Raw genomic sequence first — 14744 nt, forward strand, 5'->3', positions numbered from 1 at the left:
AAAATAAGTCACAAAAAGATATTCTTTGGAATCTCGACTTTGTTAGTAACTTCAAAACACTAACAACCTTTTTGGTGTGTTGGTCCTGTTTTCAACGGATAGATAGCAGTATCACTGTGGTTATAGAGATAAGAGCTTACTTTTAATTTTCTGGCGTACTGTTTATTTTTATCCATTTTATTAATACTTACCGGTGGCTTGACAACGGACGCGTATATAGGAGGCGGCTGAATGGAGGCCGCGTCTCATGTTTGCAGCGCCGTGTTAATCTCGCGGTGGATCGTCGACTGAAAGGAAAATATATAAATATATTAAGACATGCTCATGAGAATAGAGAAAAAAAACAGCTAGAGGACAACTTCAGTCACCTACAAACTCTTCAATAAAAACAGTTTCATTCATTACAAGTAACATATAAATTATGTTGCTCATAAACATTCCCAGTTCCGATGTTCGAATTTCCGATGGAACTATTAGGTTTGAATAGCTGTAATAGAAGCAGATTGATTCGTTGAGAGGTCCGTTGATACGGAGACTTAGATAGCAATCATACAAGAGAATGCGCGAGGGTGTGAGGGGTGAGCGGAGATTTATTTTGCTTCCTTAGACCTCGTGCATAGTGTTAAGCGTTAAGCGTACGTTAAATTAACCATGAAGTATTTGCTGCAATACAAGAGCTGCTAGGCGGTACGGTGACGACGTAGCACCGTAGCAGACAACTACTTTGGACTACTAGTAGAACAGGGTAGGATAGTCTCCAACATACCAGTTCCTCGAGCTGGCGGGCCAGCTGGTCGTTGAGCGCCTGGATGACTTGCCGCTGTCCGTCCTGGGCGGCTAGGGCTAGCTCCAGCTGGCTTTGAGCTAGTTTTGCTTCGGCGTCCTGAAACATCGATCCATAGAGATAAAATACAGTTATGAAGATAATTATGATGATAGCGGATGGTGCCTTTATAGTTTTTTATTAATTATTCAGTTATTCATAAGTTCCAACAAACTGAGATGGTCAAAATGAATGCATACAGCCTTGCTTCCTTAATAAATGGTGTGAGTAAGTTGTGCATTTTGAACACCTCGACTGCTTAGGTCTGCTGACTGTGCGAGCCCGGGTTCGAATCCTGGATCTGGGGTGGTTTACATTAAAAGTCACACGCGTCACCCCAGCAACCAGCGCTCCATAACTCACATAACTTTAATGGCTGGGGAGTAAGAAGTTGAAATCCGTGTACTACACTGGTTCTAGTATTTTCGTGATGAACTTGTAATTTTGCCAATGCAATAGTATCTGTTCACTCTTCTGGGACTTGGTGAATTGTGCGAGTTCCTCGTTGTTCTGGGCCAGCTCAGCCACGAGGTGCGCTACGCGCTACCGCAGCTCGGCTACCTTCGTGTCGATACCTTAAACCCAAGACGTCCAGCTATGCTGAGCCGTTAACGGATCAGTACCTGTTCACTCTTCCGTGACTTGGTGAACTGTGCCAGCTCCTCGTTCTTCTGGGCTAGCTCCGCCTCGAGCTGCGCCACGCGCTGCCGCAGCTGCTCAGCTTCGCTCGCATCGTTGCCTGGAACGATTGCATAACCAATCAGATTTCATATTTACATAAATCGAAAGATACATGCCCCCTACAACGTTCATGGAGGAAAGAACTAAAACGGAACATAAAATAAATCGGATTGGCTAGCATACAAATGATAGATATGAATGAATGATAGACCTCATAAAATCCACCACGTCCTTTCCTTATATATTTTACACGCAGTATTACGAAGATTATTACGGAAAAAGCCTATACCGTGTATTCATATAAAACTAGCAAAACTAGTCAAGTAGAGCCAATGAACAATATTTTGGAGTAGTCATAGATAGTCCTTGCGGTCCCTTGTAAGATTGACCCGCAAAGGCTTACGAAAACCTAACAGGGGTCCCATTTCCTCCCTTGGCGCATTGTGAAGTACGAGTAGGTAACTGTATCTCGAGAACATTTCTGCTTCAACAGAGATAAACGCAAAGAGCTCAAAATATCAGCCTGGTGGAAATGATGTCAATGACAATAGACTAACCTTTCCCAGCAAAGTGTCTGGCGCGGGCCACCTCCTCCCGGTACTGGTGCAGCTGTCTCTTCCACTCGTCGACGTTGGCGGTGCTTTCCTGCAGGGCGGCTGTTAGGCGGAGGTTGTTGCTCTTCAGTGTTGCCAGCTCGACCTCCCATTTTTTGGCATTCGCTGAGCTGTGGAGAAGAAATACCAACCTTAATGATATACTAGCCAAGATTTCTAGATTAAACTTTCATCCTCCTAAGGCAATAACACACACCAAATGCACGGAATAATGTAGAATTTTCCGGGTAAAAACGTTTTAACTTCAAGCTGTTAGATTAATTACAGGTATCCTCTCAGATAGAGACACTAGCATTGGTTACCTATACTCGGGACGCCCTAAATACCAATCAATTATTTAAGACGCACAAAAAAAAGAACAATAAAAATCACATTTATATTTTAGCGTACGATTTTAATTCCGGCTCCAGCACAATATATGCGAAAGATGTCACATAGTGCAGTCAACAACAGAAAATAATTTCAAGGAATCATTTCATGTTAGAAATTAAAACCATCTACACTAAGCAACCACAGATTCTATCAGTCTTTCAATCGTACCTAGTTACATAATCCACATGAAACACGCAGGCATCTCGGAAGCTTCATGCGTTTCGCTAATAAAACATAAGCCTATAGCAATTAAGATATATGTAAGATCTATTTCATCGATTGGGCCATAACATATCACACTAGCTAACGTCATACTGGGTCTTATTGTTCAGAATGTGACTTTAACGTGTACAGAATAGAGTTCAAACTTGTGTTGTCAAGATAAGGTAAGTAAGAGTTTTGTGAAGTAACGGAGAAGATTAGAGATCTTGGTGATCCGCACTGGTTGCTCCGAACGTAACGATGTACCAATTATGCGAACAGCGGCATCATATCATAACTTTGTGTAATTGGAAATATTGTTTAATGCTCACCAACGGTCTAGATTTGGAAATATTTTTACACAAGTGTGTGTAATGGTTTCAGAATTTAATTTAATGGCGTCCTACTTTATATTCTTCGCGATTTTTACGCGTTATTTTAAATAAACGGGCCTAAATCGCGTAATTATGTTTAATTTACTTTGCTCCCTCCGTTTTGGACGTGACTATACGCTAATGGGCTAGAGATTGATTCAGGAGGGGTGTCGGGGTACATACCTAAATATAATTATACGCGATTAGGTTCCGTTTACTTAACCTTAAAATAATTTATACACGTAGGCAAGTCTTGGCTGTCACTTCTTGGTTTCTGGGTCACTTTGAGGAAAGAAATGCAACTCAATAACTCACATCAAATCGCGCTCGCATAAATAAATATAAATTAGTGCTTGAAGTAATTAGTTGGTGTTGTTTATGGTGAGACTACCATACCCCTTGCACAAAATAGATCTAACGCGCATTCTGAAAAGGTATAAGAATGAAACAAATATCTTAATTGGCATACTTGAATTGAGTATCTGGACAGCATAAGCTATCCGCTTTATGTATACTATAGCTTACGTTTACTAATGGACGTGAAGATCGGATCGTTTCCCTATCCGATTTAGATCGTTCGTTGCGCAAGTGATATGTGTACGTCCCTATGCAATTAGCTACTTTTATAATTTTTCCATTCTTGTATATAAAATGTGGACACTAGTTGGATCAATTAATGCGTATTGTTAAATATAATATCCTCTCATAATTTATTTACGGGAAACCAACTGATACAAACCACACTTTCACATTATTCCATTCCACGAAACGTTGAAACTACTGAACTGATTTTAATGAACGGCCTGTACGGCACCGGTGATGGTTTTCAATCTATCCCACTTTCAAACAGGAGAAGTTTGTTGTTGAAAATCAGGTAAGTATGTATACGTCTGCTGTTCCAAAGCACCTTAACAAAGACCTACTAAATCTTTCAGCGGGCAAGCATAACACGGGGAAATATTAACGGGCAAGTTTCCGGCACGGCATTCATCTTTTAGCAGTTTACATACTAACCGACCGTACCATATTCATACTTACGGAAACATTCGAAAAGCTTGCGAACGCATTGCAAAACGTGAACCAGCATAAGAGTGATGACTGATGTCCTATAATGAAGATCTTACGGATCGCGAGGTCTATTTATATTAGGGATGAAGTTGACCGAGGCAACGTGTTTCGTGAATTGCCTTAATTATTAAGCAAATACAGCTGTAATAATTAGGTGCGCTCGTCAATCATTGTGTTAAGTGTTGTGCAAGAAAGCGTTATTAGAAAAAGCATATACTTAATACTTCGGTACAAAAGGAAATAGTTTAAGTTATAGCATTGATAACGTACTACTAGGTTAACCATTTTCTACCCATGTAAAAGTTATTTGAACTCGACGAGCCGGTTCCTTTTCAGGATGACTTGTAGCCTGGTAACCAGCCATAAAAATATTTCTTTCATCATTATCGAATAATTACAATACAAATGCCAAGCGCCAAGAAGATCGTCAAGGTCTTATCAAAACCATTTCCAATCCATAACAAATTGTTAAATTAGAAACGACGTCCATGTTTTCATGTAAATCCGAATCCAGAATATGAGATACCTACTCTCAATCATTCGTTCAAATATTATATTACTCCTATATTCCGCCGGAGCGGTAAAAATCCCGATACACATATAATATGCGCACGTTTCGCTAAACTACCTCAAATTTAAGAGCTCACTTAAGACCCTCTTACACATTTACGAGCAGATATAAAGTCTCGCAGACACATTAACAATTTATCGCCGAATCTGTTTACCGTCGCGTGTTAAACTTACAGACGCGAATATAGCAATAGACTAGAATTTATTTCCCTCGGGGCAGGTGTGGTGACATTTCGTTTGGAAAAGCGAGAAATAATTCATATTTGTACTTATTGTAAACTGATTATAAAACTTCCCCTTTTTATTTTGTCAGATATCATCAATCATTGCTCCATGGTTTTAGAAGGTTTATGCATAATTTCAGCATTCCAGATCCGATAAATTCAGATCACCCATTGAGTAAGAAAATATGAACGAAACTGAGAATCCAAATATGATGAGAAGCCAATAGAAATAGGAATAAAGCAACTAAATTAGTATGAAGTATTATCATAATTGTATTGATTTTTTGGAACGAATAGGTAACATCCATTCATGCCTAGAATCCCTAAAACACTTATTATCCTGCAAAATCGCTCTTGTGTCCATAGCAACAAGGTGCAAAAAGCAAAGTCAACGTGTTGGCACTTGACGAAGTGATCGGCCATCTCTGACCGTATATTGCCATTGCTTAATTACCGCAGAAGAGTTAAATGCTCTGGAGAACCAGTGAAAATCTGCTCAAGAATTCGCATAGATTTTACGGTTCTAGAGGCCCCCTTATTCTGGTACTACCACGCGTTCGATTCGCCTATGCTCGGTATAGCAATGGATACACTACGTACTAGTGGGGGACCTGGGAAGGGGCAGAATTAACTATTTCTTGGATATAAGTTGATCGTGTACCGAATAATTTACATTTCGCTATATCACGCGAGGACTGACTAGAGAAACGAAAATGGAAATTTCAATTGTGAGTAAAAAAATAGTTTTTCGGTGGTGGTGTGACGTGTCGTTCAAATTTTTCCATGTGATCTTTTTTCAAAATCTAAGTATATTATGTAATGAGAGTGGTAAATTAGTACAGTAGTGATACAAAACGGTTACTTAGTAAATAAGTAGTATTGTCCTTTAATACGAATCGTGTTTCATGCAGTTGTGTATAATAATTACAGAATTCAGAAGAATGTTTAAAAAGTGAACCTCGAAAAGGATAAATTATAAAAATGTTGAGACATGAACCAGATTCCGTGAGTTCAAGTCTCACCCAAGACAGTAATTATAAAATGTTTTTGTTTATAGTTATTATTTTCATTTCGGTTTAGCCCTTTGATATTCTAATATTTTATGAAATCAAAATTAAAGATTGGGTGGAAAAACTATTCCTTGCCACTCGTTACCATGGTTATGTCCTCTGAGTCACTATTTATTTAAATTCGTGTTCTTATAGGGAAACTCGCCAACCATTCATTTCATTTTTGTTATATGCCCAAGGGGCATCCATCACCATCAGTAATGTTAGCATTACGTGACACATTTTATTTACAAAAATATATGTTACTGATGTCTCCTGGCTGACGAGACAGAATAACAAGAAGCACTTAATTGTTAATTCCACAGTGTAATTTATGAGTACAATAAGTATTTTAATTTTTACAAATCCTGTCCTGTCCTAATTTTTACGTATTCAATCACAGATTCAGTGAAAATGTAGTCATATTACTTACACACACATGTTTCGAATTGTTTTCTTGCGTTTTATAAAAATATATTACGAAGGTGGTATACGACTGGCACTGTAGGATCTAAAATTATTCCCGAACAAATCACGAAACAAAACGAAATTCGCAAGAAAATTAAGAGTGAGTGAAAACCAATTTCTTTCCGTGACGACACGCGACGTTCCGATTGCCTGTCCCCATCGGTATCCCCAAATTGAACTCTACCGTTTACGACATAAGACCGTTATTGTAACAGCAAAGATAAACAAGATACGAGTTAATGGAAGTCGGTGGTAGATTAGATACAGCAGTAAAGTATAGGAAATGTAATAAATATCTGTATTTCGTGTCAGTTTTGCTGGCATTGCGTCGAGTCAGCACAATTGGAAGTGATTTATTAGGTAGTGTTATTTGGTTTTATAAAGGGTATATAAGAATAAGTATCTAAATAGACCGATTTATACTGTTATCCGTTTAGTATTCAGATTTGGATCAGGGGCGAATATGCAGTTAATATAGTTTCCTAATCTGTAAAAAGTAAGCGCAATTTCTAAAATCAACACGAAACATAAATATAAATATGGATGTCAACCAATCAATATGTTAAAATTAAACAATATCATTGATTTGATATCGTTAATGCTATTTTGATCTCAAGCAATTTGAGGAAGTTCTAATCTTACGGTTATTAGGTTTTTGTTTACTTAAAAATGTTCTTGAATAAATTTACTAAATAAAATTGCATTGTACATACCTAATCTAATCTGCACAGTCAAGTGTAAAAATATGGGTGCAATGGGTGCATACAACATACTCAGGAATATGCCCCATAGCTCCTATGACAGCGAATTGAGAATTATGGGACATATTTTTGAGTAAGTTGTATGCACCCATGTTTTTGTATACTGTACAATATATTTCTTATATAGAGTCAGAAAAGATGATCCCTGATTACGTATCCGAGGTCACTATGTACCACAAGTGTTGTGTGTACTTGGCGCCGCCGCGTGACATAATCCCGCGTAAATAGCGGTGTACCTGTAATCTCATGTGCACTAATTGTAATTAGATTTGCTGCGTCCGATCTCGCCAGAGGCAACACTTTTGTGGTTTCATACAGCTGCCAACTTTTTAAACCATGTTGAACTTTAAGGGAAACAATCATAGGGTCCGACTGACACTTACTTACTTACTTCGCTGGCTCAGTGACCCGACGTGGATTTTGGCCTCCGACACTATATTTCGCCATTCGTTCCTATCCTGTCCGATCTGACGCCATTCAGCCGCTTGTATGCCACACAGGTCTTTCTGGACCTCGTCGATCCATCGGTACCTAGGCCTTCCGACCGGACGTCTCCCAGTTGGTCGCCCCAGATAAGCTCTGCCGACCTGTCCGACTGATGGTTAGCGGTTAAATTAACAACAGCAAGTTTACTTTGCGGAAGGAAGAGTAATTCGATTGTGAATAAATTGTAGTTTTTTTGACAATAATTGCCAGTATGATATTAAATGTTAATTGGATAGTTTAATGTTCTATGTCGATACCGCCCTCACTTCGTGTGAAACCAATTATTACATTAATATGTTTATTTTATGGCCGGTAGACTCAAACAGTTCATGATAGTTTCACCCGATGATCATTTATAACGTTGACCGTATTGTCAAATTGTGTTAACGCACGCGTGACTTAATTTTACTGTAATTGGAGTTTGACGTAGTCGCAGGTGAAATCACTAGTTGTACAGTCTAAAATATTAGACACACAACCTAATTTACCGAACCATAACTGCTTGTTATATTTGGGCGCTACGTCGTGTAAAATATTACGGTGACTGTACATAAGATTATGTCAGGCGCTGTGTGCGGTCTGTGCGAAGCCTATACAATGAATACAATGTCATACTTACATGGCTGCAGTAATTATGCATAATGTGTATGCGCTTTTATGAGTTTATATTTTATGGACATACTCATACTAGCGTGGGGCTGTCAAAAGAAATTTTGCTAAATGAACAACGTGACTTCATTTTACAGTATTTGGAATACAATGTTAACAAACAATGTTAATCTTAACAAATAAATCACAGAAATATGTTCTACAGAATCAGTCATATCCTGCCGGCGGCGGCTTTAAGCCGGTAATGTACGAAAATCCATTGTCAGCGCGTCTAACTAATGTGTCCGTACCATAGTGTTTCACAGTCTATATACAAAATGTTTTCGCGTGGTTTGTGAAAACTATTTCTATTTGCGATGCAATGCCTGCGATTTGCTATACTATTTTGTATCCAAAATTGAGCACAACTGCAACTTAATTTTAACCAGGGCAAAAAATACCAATTACAAAAATAATTAACTAGGTACTTAAATAATTTGCGTTTGTTTTGACACACCTTGTCTAACGCGCTAGCTTAATACGATGTTTGCACTTACATGAATGTTTGTTGTTAACACTTGATGTTAATGAAAGCTGTTAAGTGTACCAGTTTATGAATGAAGGAGTCATTATGTACGGTGACGAGAAGCATTGCATGACGAGTCTGTGGTGTAACGAAGATGACACGGTGTTTTCGGTTTTGAGTGTATGGTTGATTAAAATATAGTTAGTAAATGTCAGGGCGAAAGCGAAACAGAACATTTTGACATACACAAGAGTACCCCGTTCAAAATAATAAAAACTCGATAATAAACTGGAATACAACCTGTTTAACACCATTTAAGATATATTACTATAAGATATAATTTTCGACATACGTAATAACTAGAGTTAGACCAAGACAAGTATGCAACGATTTTGATAGCACACGCAGTGCAAGTGTTATTTTAAACGTCAAACTTCTATGAAATTATGACGTATAAATAACACCTGCACTGCGTGTGCTATCAAAATCGTTGCATACTTGTCTTGGTCTAACTTTAAAACCACATAAACGAAAGACATGATTCTTTGATCTTTCGTGGTCCATTATTACGTTGTTCCTCTCGTTGTATATAGTTGAGTAAGTGCACTAATACTAATAAACTAGAGAATATCGCACGCGAAGGTGAGACTGTCACAATATGTTTACATACGAATGGCGAATTATCTAACTGATTTCTCTGTTTGACAGTTTGTTCTGCATCGATTGCCACGTTCTTATATTCATACACGATTTCTATCGAGTCAATAAACGCTGTTGCCATTATTCATAATAAATAAAACAGTATTTTAGTTGAAATTCTCCTATTTCCGACTCGTAATGTAACTTACTTTCGTTTCCTAAATCACTGTCATTACTCATCAGTTTGTGATGTTCATGTGTGAAGGACACTAAAATATATTATTTTGATATAATAATAACAACAATACGTATAATTATGTAAGCTGCCCCTGATAATATTAATTTTATTGAATATATTCGTAACAAAGTAATTGTTCGTCTCCTGGGTCACAGAAAAGCCTAAAAACAACAAATTGAGTAAACCTTAAAGATGAAGCTAATTTTGCCAAAACTTTAATCGTATTAAAGCATTTATTAGCTCTTTAAAAATGAATAGTAGGATCATAAATATTAAAATACATAAAGGAAATACCTAATTAAGACATTTTACTTAGAAGAAAATTACATATTAGCAGGCAATATATGTAGCAACCTATACAAAAAATATATAAAAATGGGACATGCCGATATGGTTCACTCAAGCAAACGGAGCATTGTACATTTACGTTATAGGTGTGTATTTACACGCTTATATATGCGTTATTTCCATTATACTAACATCACCATAACCACCAATGACCACAATACTGTTTTAATAAACATATTAACAATTCAAATCAGAACCGACAATCGCTGTACAAAATTAAATACCGTATAAATATCCGTCAAAATGTCCAGGCCAATTATCAATTTCCACATACGCTTCCCTGATCCGTCCACAAGCAAACCAAAATAGTTACACGGATAACCGGCCTTACTGCATTGGCTTAAGGTCCGTTTTAAGTTAACAAAGTGTTTATGTTTTACCTAGTAAACCTAACGCGTTTTTGCAAGTGGCGGTAGCGTTGCGTGTAATGGATCACGTACATACGACGTTCAGACGTCTACGGGCAATTCTATGCGTTTCCGCGTTGACTGTAATGGCGGTTTGGTGAGGAAGTTCGTTAGTGGTTGCAAATTTGAAATTGGAATTACCTGTGCGTGGACTTAGCGCATATTCATATATAAGATTCATAAAAGAAATAATGTTTACTTAAGTACTACTCGTAGGGATACTTCCCATTCCGTCGTTTCGTTTTAAAATAATTTATTGCCTTTTCGTACCATTGATTTTTAAAAGCTTTTCGAATTAGGACATGGTATTTAAAAGAGGGCGCTTTAATAGGGTTTGTTTAATATGGAACGGATGCATCAACCTCGATCGACGAAATGACTGACGTAACTCAGCAGAAAACTATGAATACAATAAACAATAATCCGGTCTTATGATACTCTTATAATACGCTCAAAGTTACGGTATTAACTTACACATATTGGTGACTGTCACAGACACGCCTTTTTTTATAAACTATAGTATTCTCTCTTTCTTTCTAAGCGCACCTTAGCCCTGCTGCTGCTCGTGGCCTCCACGCTAGCCCAATACGAGGGCTACCACGGCTACGAGCACGACATAGACGCCTACAGCTTCAAGCCGGCGTTACCGCCCCAGAGCCTAGACGACCATTACCATCATGAAGAGGAGGACATCGACTATCACGTGAGTTTAATCATGCTTACTGCTGCTCTTGGCCACGATGGGCCTAAATACAGTCAAGACTTTTTTCCAAAACCATGCCTTCTATTCGATTACTGAATATTTATTATTAAAAAATATTTTAATTGACGCAAATTGTAAATAGATTTTTATTATTACTAAGCGTATTTACTTTGTAAATTCATACTCTTTAAGTATAATATTGTGAAATGCTGACTTACCATGTAATGATCATGTTACATTATGGTTAATAAACAAACTAAACTAAACTAAACTATGATGGCTACCATGGCTACGAACACGACATCGACGTCTATATAGTTTCAAGGTAGTGTTGCCGCGCCAGAGTCTAATAGCCCACTACCACCATGAAGACGACGAAATAAATTACCATATAAGTTTTTTTTTTTATATCAGTGTACGGGCGCGGCCTGTTCGTTGGCTAGTGGTCGTTATCGTGACAAGAGATGGGCAAAATGTAATCGTTTAACCATTCATATTAACCTACTTAATCGCGAGCAATGATTAAAAAAGACTATTAAATAATTTTAGTCGATGAGTTCCGATTAATCTGCATAATTCTATTTCGGAAATGCCAGGGTCATTGAAACCGCATAATTTTCACCATAAAAACCAACGACGAGAAAAAATATAGGTACCGCAAATAAAGATATCAAAAGCGCATATTTTATTTTTCAGGCTCATCCGAAGTACGCGTTCGATTACTCCGTGAAGGACCCGCACACCGGAGACGACAAGGAGCACTGGGAGACGCGCGACGGCGACAAAGTTAAAGGTATGATTAGAAATATTAATTCAAAAATATTCTTGTAGTCTATTGTGTTTTCCATTCCATGCCCCCATTTACGGCCGATATCGAATAAGATTTAGTTTTATTTTTATTCGGCACGAACACCTATTATAATTATTTATTTCTTATGGTTATTTTTTACCGTCAGCCAGGAGACATCAGTGACACATAAAAATAGTAGATAAGTCAAAAACGTTCAGGAAAACTGGCTTCTTCTCTGTGGACATTGTGCAAGTTAAAGATTTGGGTACATTTTAGTAAAGCTTTTATCACATGATATAATTTTATGAGAATTATGAGGTTTGAACATGCGTATAAGGATCCAAGAAAGACGCATAAACTTAACTCATTTAAAAAAAATACCCCAAAGTTCCATAATATAATGGGCTAATAAGTATTAAATTCTGTAAAACCATGGTTTTAAAAAGTGACCCAAGAGACCAACCGTAAAGCTATTGAGTAGAAGACATTGATATTATTTTTTTCGTATGGGCTTCCATATTATTTTTTCTTATATTTTTCTATTTAATATATGTTGATTGAAAGATGTCAGAATAGAATTTAAGCTAAATTCGATTTTGAAGAAAATGTACGTAAATTTCAGGCAGCTACACCCTAACTGAAACCGACGGCACAAAACGAGTGGTGGAATACGAGGCGGACGATAAGCACGGTTTCAACGCCGTCGTGCACAAGATCGGCAAACCCGTGGAACACGTAGAACACATCCAGGCGGTCAAGTACGAACCCATTCAGTACCACCACGAGTTCAGTCCGCAGCAGTTTGATGATGGCTTCGTGCCCATTGCTGGGTACGCGCATCATTAGAATTATCAGTATTAAGAATATAAGTTACCTACTTCGTCGACATTCCAAATAGAAAACTTCCGTGATACTTCAGAATCTTCATATAAATGGGTCGATCAACTATTTTTTGTTGTTATTCTGTCCCATCAGCCAGGAGACAAATTTAGCAAAGTTTAATAGAAAAACTGTTGTACCACGTTCTACTAACATGCTAAGTAGCCCTTTATGGAAAGAGTTTATAACTACCACAAAAAATCATGTTTTGATAATTTTAATAGCATAAAACCCGGATTATAAGAGTGACCCAGGGGAACGTAACTATGGCTAGTGACAGTGAGAGTGGCAAGAAAAAGTTGCTTCACCCAAATATATTAAAACGAGTCTCACTCCATAACGAGGAGCATTTTTTTTTAAGTCTACGTCGAAGACACATGTGGCTGTCAATAAAAGTCCCCGTTGTGGAGCAAAGCGTGTGAAACAATCTGATTTATAAATCATGAATGACCCGTTTTAATACAGTATATTCAATCGTACAGTTATTTTCAAAGATTGAACTCGAGATGACTCTCAATCCAATTCTCAAGTCAGAGCTAGCAGGAGACTCGAAAATGCTTTAAATAACTAATTTTATAGATCGGTGTCAAAAAATCCCATTTAACGAAGACAAGTAAATATAGAAATATTAATTTTAGACATTACGAAGATGGAATTTATCTAATTTTATTATACTTGAAGACTGTACCTGTTTTACCTATTAGTTTTAGCTTTTAAGTATTGTACAAAATACTTGCAATGTAATAAAACGTTAAAAATATGTTATCGTTTTACTCACGTCCCATTACTACTCGTTTCTCGGTGATCTCCGGACACCTGCCTTGGTTTCTGATCGACACCGTGCCTAGTAACATTTCTAACGAACGTGACCCTGCAGCCCTCATTAAATGGACCAGCACTAGCGTCACTAGCACTAGCAGGGCACGACCTCTGGATATCAACTGAAGACTTTTCGAGCGACTGTTTCTGTCTATCACCAATATTAGAACATTTCAACTTGTGTTAAAGGGTTTACTTACCTCTGAGCCAAAGCCAGTTTTAGGCGGTCGTTCTCGTATCTCAGTTGCTGTTCTGCGGACTCGCCGGGAGGCAGCTCCGAGCGCTCGGACGCCGCCGTGGACGCGAGGGGGCCGCGCGGCGCTCGGCCTACTGTCGCATATCCGCCCTTCGGGAAACAAAACTATTGAAACACCTTGCAAACACTATACGTTTTAACTGTACCTCCGTTTTTCCTTTAAATTTGGAAAACGTTATTTCTATAAATCAAGGTACTTAAATTAAAAAATGTTACGGAATCCTAGTAGAATTAAGCATGTGGTTCTGAGTATCTTACGACGTCCAATTAGAAATTATTTATGTCAATTATACGTAATCTTATATCTCGAAGTTTTCTATTGAAGAGATTTATTCCTATTCCTACAATAGTTATCATTTTAATGGTTGAACTTACCTGTAGTGAGGACGACACGGAGTGAGCTCTTTGGTGGACCATCATTTCATCGTTGTCAACTTTAGGCTACGACAAAAACGAAATTGATAAGTTTAAAAACTTGTAAGTGGGGATACTGATTGATGATAGCGTCGACTCTTGAAAATATAAGCTATATTCTTGGAAGTTTGACATTCAAGAACGAAATACTTTGCTCGGAACATGAACTTTAGAAAGTTTAAAGTTTCGAGCCCGAAACTTTGAAGTTTATTGTGATAGGTAAAATATTAAAGTGCTTCAACTTCGATACTTAAGGTTTAGCTTAAATATTCTAACGTTCAAAATATTTATCTTAAAAATGCCTGGAAATACTAGAGTAATTAGTAAATTTTGAGGAGTTTGAACAGATTATTATAGTTAAATATCTTCTCTCTCTTAAATTGATGGTATAAAGTTTGATATAGTCAGTTGACTATGATGGCACGTCTGGGGTATTATAAATAAAG

General features: G+C 37.6%; 2 protein-coding genes across 3 annotated transcripts in view; one reads left to right on the plus strand and one right to left on the minus strand.

Annotated features, from left to right (window-relative positions):
* Positions 1-14744, minus strand: part of LOC134802172 (homer protein homolog 2) — a 35494-nt gene that overhangs the window by 5834 nt on the left and 14916 nt on the right. For both annotated transcript variants that reach the window (XM_063774777.1, XM_063774769.1), the window contains exons 5-10: positions 14260-14325; positions 13829-13974; positions 2062-2228; positions 1447-1562; positions 767-883; positions 192-287 (exon numbers count right to left, since the gene is read on the minus strand). In XM_063774777.1, coding sequence (XP_063630847.1) covers positions 246-287; positions 767-883; positions 1447-1562; positions 2062-2228; positions 13829-13974; positions 14260-14325 — 654 coding nt within the window. In that variant the 3' untranslated portion in view covers positions 192-245. The remainder of the gene's footprint in view (positions 1-191; positions 288-766; positions 884-1446; positions 1563-2061; positions 2229-13828; positions 13975-14259; positions 14326-14744) is intronic.
* Positions 5563-12839, plus strand: LOC134802190 (cuticle protein 7-like). Its single transcript, XM_063774788.1, has 4 exons — positions 5563-5655; positions 10979-11140; positions 11837-11933; positions 12553-12839. Exons 1-4 carry the CDS (start codon positions 5641-5643, stop codon positions 12774-12776), a joined length of 498 nt encoding a protein of 165 aa, XP_063630858.1. The 5' UTR covers positions 5563-5640; the 3' UTR covers positions 12777-12839.

Source organism: Cydia splendana, chromosome 2 (assembly GCF_910591565.1).
Source record: "Cydia splendana chromosome 2, ilCydSple1.2, whole genome shotgun sequence".
Lineage (NCBI taxonomy): Eukaryota > Metazoa > Arthropoda > Insecta > Lepidoptera > Tortricidae > Cydia > Cydia splendana.